Source organism: Microtus ochrogaster, unplaced genomic scaffold (genome assembly GCF_000317375.1).
Source record: "Microtus ochrogaster isolate Prairie Vole_2 unplaced genomic scaffold, MicOch1.0 UNK1098, whole genome shotgun sequence".
Lineage (NCBI taxonomy): Eukaryota > Metazoa > Chordata > Mammalia > Rodentia > Cricetidae > Microtus > Microtus ochrogaster.
The window spans coordinates 1,368-7,002 of NW_004950196.1; the positions used below are offsets into that span (position 1 = coordinate 1,368).

At 53.3% G+C, this 5,635-nt stretch overlaps 1 protein-coding gene across 1 annotated transcript; it reads right to left on the minus strand.

Annotated features, from left to right (window-relative positions):
* Positions 1-317: 317 nt before the first annotated feature.
* LOC113455899 (coiled-coil domain-containing protein 13-like) lies at positions 318-4,995 on the minus strand (the record flags this gene model as incomplete). The annotated part of the gene is made up of 3 exons (XM_026778543.1): positions 4,252-4,995; positions 3,080-3,184; positions 318-482 (listed from the first exon to the last, which is right to left on the minus strand). Coding segments are annotated over exons 1-3 (330 nt in total), but the record flags the coding sequence as incomplete, so codon positions are not given.
* Between the last annotated feature and the right edge of the window lie 640 nt (positions 4,996-5,635).

The following is a 5,635-nucleotide window of genomic DNA, read 5'->3' on the forward strand; positions in this document are numbered from 1 at the left end:
TCTGGATCCATCACCGAGAAGACACACTCTGGGCATGCCTGTGAGGGTGTTTGCAGAGGAGAAGAGACCCACCCTGAATGTGGGTAGTGCATCCCATTGGCGGAGACCCAGAGGAAGCCAGGCACACCGAAGCACACTCATCCCCCTGCCTCCCACTCCTGCCACCACCCTTCCCTGCTGACAGAGCTGAAGCCAACCCTTCTGTCCTCACAGTGCTTCTTCAGACATTCATCACCACAGGGACAGGCCCAGGGTGAGGGGTGGGTGCTGTGGGCCTCCCACCCATGTGCTGATGCCTATGGCTGGGCCCGCCTCACCTCCCAGCTTTCCTGCTTGTCCCTCTCTAGGCTGCGGATCCTCAGCAGGTTTTTCTCTTGTGCTGTCAGCTTCCGTGGGTCTGAACCGACAGGCAGAGGCTCCGAGCCCAACGAGCCTGTCGTCTTGTTCTGACGCTGCCCCAGTTGCTTCTCAAGCTCTCGGACCTGAGGATGGCAAAGCTGGCTGTCCCACAGTGCACAGCCAGGGGGCTGCCACTTGGGTGCCTTGGAGGAGTCTGCCAGACTAAAAGTGGAGCCACCCTTCCTGGGTGCGGCACAGGACGGGCCCAGGCTAGGAAGATCTTCTGCAAATGGGGGAGCTGTCCAAGGGGTTCAGTGAGAAAGGTCCCTTCCTTGTGGCTGTCCCAGGCTCCTGGACCCTCTGAATCTCAGTCCCGTTAGGAACATGGGTCTGCCCAAGGGCACGTTCTGCATGGTGCTGCAATAGCGGGGGTCTCAGCACCCCAACCCACCTGAGCCCAGCAAGCCCCTTAAGTTCTTGCTGGAAAGACAAGTCTTGGAGTTCACTTCAGACCAAGATGCAGGGCTCTGGGGGCAGGAAGGGCCTGGAAGCCATATTTTAACAAAAGCCATGGGTGATTTTCTTTCTTAAATCAAAAATTCATTTTTATTATACATTTCAACACTTACAGTAACTGTACAAAACGGTGGTTTTTCTGCAACCGTCCCTTACATTTGTGACCTGTTTGAATGGCACTGGCTCCCCTCCCTCCCTGGTTCCCTTCTCTTCACTGCCCATCTTTTAGGTCATTTAAAAAAATCCTCTAGGAGAGAAAACACGAAACATTGTTTCTGAGTGTGGCTTGTTACACTTAACACAACCATCTCCAGTCCTATCCATTTCCGGCAAATATCATGCTGTTGCTTTTTATTCATGGCTAAGACACCACAGTATATGCATGCCACATCTCTCTTTTTATTCATGGCTAAGACACCACGGTTTATGCACACCACATCTCTCTCCACGGTCCAAGTCTGTGCTTTACCTACGGATGGGCACCCAGACTGCGACCACTCAGTAAGCAGGTGTCTGTGTGCTGAGCAGACTCCTCCGAGTACTTATCCAGAGTGGTACCCGGAGTTGCATCACACCGTAGCTCTAGCATCAGCTTTCTGAAGTCCCTGTATAGGGACCCCCACGGTGGCCACAAGAACCATGTGCAGGACCCCATGGTGCACAACGCTCCTCGTTCCCACGCCTTCACCAGTTGGTGATTTTCTCCATGACGTGCTCCTAACTAGAAGACATGGAGTCTTAATTCAGTTTTGATTTGTATTTCCCTAAGGCTAAGGCTGTCGACTATTTAAAACATGTGAGGGCTGGTGAGATGGCTTGCCATGCCAGTGCCCACACGAAGGGCAGGGCAAGCATGGAGGTGGAGCCCTGCCTATAATCCCACCACCTGAGACACAGAGACAGGGGAGCCCTGGAACAAGCTGGCTAGCTAGACTAGCTGAGTCCTTGAGCTCTGTGTGTAGGAAGAGATGCTCCTTCAACACGGTGGAGGGAACACCTCATGTCGTCTCTGTCTCTGTGCACGTGTGCACACACACAAACACACACACTTGCTAACCATTCACGTTCCTTCTCCTCAGAAGTGTACGTGGAAATCGTTCTACATTTAAAAATGAGTTACTTGTTCCTTTGTTATGAGTTCTTTATGTATTTTCTGAGTGTTTACACTGAGGTCTCTGATACATTTCGAGCTGATATTTTACAGTGTGAGAGGCGGGGATCTAGTTTAACTTCTAAGTAGATGGTCAGCTTTCCCAGCCCCGTGCCAGAGGCAGGCTCCTCTCCAGTGTGTCTCTTAGACCACGAATCAGATGCAGTCACCTCAAGGCAGCGTGGCAGTAATTAGGACACTAAAAACATAACTCAGTGACAGCGGTGGGGGATCCGTTGAGCTGGCATGTGTTGGGCACTTAAAGGTAAGGAGACTTGAGCTCACGCCTCTAGGATCCCAAAGTTTTGGGGTGCCCTCATGCTGGCTTCAAGGGTTTCACAAAAGATCCTATGGGAAAAGCCACCCAACAGGGTGGGGGCCTGGTGCCTGGGAATGTAGGTGGTATGCTTGAGGAACTGAGGGAACCCCACATCTTCCACAAGCTTCTCAGTCTAAAGACAAAATGAGGGTGGTGGGGCAGCAAGCCTTGGCTAACCACTGCCCAGTGACCCCGCCAGAATGGCACTGTGCTGAGAACCTCTGCCCCACACATGCTGACATGGCCATTTCTGCCAGAGCCCAAGGGACGGGGGAACAGGTGCGCAGATGTGGGAACTCAGGCAGAGACAGGAACTTGAGTGCCGACCCACAGGTGCTGAGGAGAGGGCTGGCTCTGGACACAAGTCGGTCAGCTCTGGAGCTGCCTTTGCTCACTTCCTCTGGTATGTGGCAAAACACTCAGAAAACAAGAAGGGAGACCAGGCTGTTTTGTTGGTTACCAAAACCTTTTAAAGGGGATTTGCGAGTCTCTGGGACAAGACTGGAAAAAGCCTACCATTAGAGCAGTCACGCGAATTTACATGAACTTGGGGAAAACAAGCCCATAGAGAAGCCAGTCACACGCGAGGCCAGGCACGTGAAAAGAATTACATATGTGCATGCGCACGCAATAACAAATGAACACCAGATGGAGGAGGATGGAAGCCCGCAATCTGCAAGGACGTGCTGTGGGCCAGGATGGTGTTTTGGGGGGCGCTCGGGCCTTTTGTTCAGGGCTGGGAGACTCTCACTCACCTTACTCTGTAAAACTAGGATTTGTTGAGCCCTCCCCCTCCAGGTCCCTGGTGAGGCTAGGAGTTGCTGGATGTTTACGTCTTCGCCAACTTCATTGGCCAGAACCTGAAATAAAGCAAGGGGCTCAGAGCTCACCGTGACAGGAGTAAGGCCCCCAAGTCCTTCCTGCCGCTCACTGCACGGGACTCGGAGCTGGGGCGGGGTTCCCGATGGCAGCTCCCTTGGTATGGCCTTCCTCGCACCTCAGAGCTCGGCTGTCACAGGTCAGTTTGGCTCTGTGACCTCCAGCACCGTCCTGCCCCACAGAGCCCACACGCCTGTTATCACAGAACTCCTGTTGGCTCAGGAACTGCTGCGGGGCCTGGCCCTTTGTGATGGTCACTGCCAAGAGTCTCTTGGAGGCACAGAAGAATTGAACGAGGCTGCTCTGTCTCGGGAAGATCTGACCAGTGGCCATCAAAGTTGTATGAGGTCAGTGTATGCTCCATGTGCTCCGTGTATGTAGGGTGGAGAGGGACAGTCCAGCTTCAGGTACTGCACACACACACGTGTGGCTACACACATGGCCAAGGCTTTGGGATAGAACTAATACCCTCCGTATGTCACCAAGCTGACCCCCGTCCAGCCGGCCGAGTCTCCAGCCCTTGTTTCCACAACAGAACACTGTTTTGGAACTCTTGGCCAGGCTAAGTGGTTCCAGCAAGGAGGATACATGCCAGAGAATTCACCATGTCAATATCAACAGTCAGCTGGCCCTTGGGCCTCCACGCTACACCTGAGCAATTTCCTCTGAAAGGAGCTCTCAGGGCACAAATTCTCTGTTCACTGTCTACACTGCAGGTCCTGTGCAGCAGGTGGCCAGGCAGCACGCTGAGTGGAAATCTAGGGTCTACCAGGGCACAGGACAGCGGGGAGTGGGGGAGGTGCAGGGAAGGCTTCCAGGCCTCTCCCCGTGGGCAGAGCTAATCTCAGTCCATAGGCAGATCCCAGGGCAGTGGGCAGCCCCCAGGTAGCCAGTCATCCTGCCCCCAGGCAGAGCTGACCTAGCAGAGGCAGGAGAAAGGCCACCTGCTTTGGAAGAGAAGCCAGCGGGCAGGACTTTTTGGAAGTCAGGATTTTCCTAGGACCAACCCTGGCCACATAAGAAATCCCACGCCCTGACTCTGAGAGACCTTCTGGGCTACGCGGAGCTCCTGCTTCGCAGACTGGATCTGGTTGCGCAGGTCGCTCATCTTCAGGTTGGTGGCTGCAAGCCTTTCCTGCAGAGCTTTCACCTCTGGGGACTCCAGCTGGTCCGGAAGAACAGAGAGGGAGTCATCACTATGGCCTATGTAGTAATAACAGTCAGGGCTACTGTCTGTTTAATGTATGTTCCAGGAGCTGGGCAAGGGCTGGAGTCTTCAGAAATCCCCAGTGCCTTGAGATGCAATGCTGAGGTGGGTGGGAGGTAAAGCGTAAGAAGCCTGAGCTACCTGGCTATGTAGGGTGGAGAGGGACAGTCCAGCTTCAGGGATGACCTGTGTGCTCCGTGTATGTAGGGTGGAGAGGGACAGTCCAGCTTCAGGGCTGACCTGTGTGCTCCGTGTACTGCACACACACACGTGTGGCTACACACATGGCCAAGGCTGGAGCATCTAGGGGAGGCAGCAGGTTCCACATCTCCCAGATACTCTGCTGTGCCCTGAGACAGGCTTATGCTAAGAGCATCCTCCGTTCATCTGCAGAAAGCCGCACCAGCTCACCAGGCACATTAACTCCCCAGCTCAGGGCCTCTTCTGCGGCTGGAGTTGCCAGCACAGGCCATGAATCCGCCAGCGAGTGGGGTGCTACGTGTTTGCTTTAATGGAATGTAGTTTGAAACAACAGCCCTGGAAGACACATGCTGGAACTCAGGGACATCTGCTTTTCATCTTTTCTCTTAAAAAACTATTGTCTGAACTGGGCGTAGTGGCACACGCCTTTGATCCCAGCACTTGGGAGACACAGTCAGATGGATTTCTGTGAGTTCAAGGCCAGCCTGATCTACACAGCAAGTTCTAGGACAGCCAGGGCTACACAATGAGATCCTGTCTCTATGATGATAATGATGCTTGAGGCACATGTTGGGAATACATGATCAATATACTGTCAGGACTGGAGAGATGGCTCAGAAGTTAAGATTACCGGCTGTTCTTCCAAAGGACCCAGGTTCAATTCCCGGCACCCACATGGCAATTCACAACTGTCTGTAACTCCACTTCCAGGGATCCTAAGCTCTCACACAGATATACATGCAGGAAAAATACCAATACACATAAAATAAATAAATAAAATGTAAAAATACATATATGCCTATTTCTGTCTCAGTGGATTTTCTTGCGACCTCCATGATCAAGTTAACCCCCTTCCGGTGGATGAAAATCAAATCCGGGGGTGGGGGGCAAAGCTGCCCTGGCAGGCACGGGGTCAGGGACAGCACAGAGGATTAGAACCCTGGTCCTCTGCTGTCCTGGCAGGCACAGGGTCGGGACAGCACAGTGGGATTAGAACCCTGGTCCTCTGCTGTCCTGGCAGGCA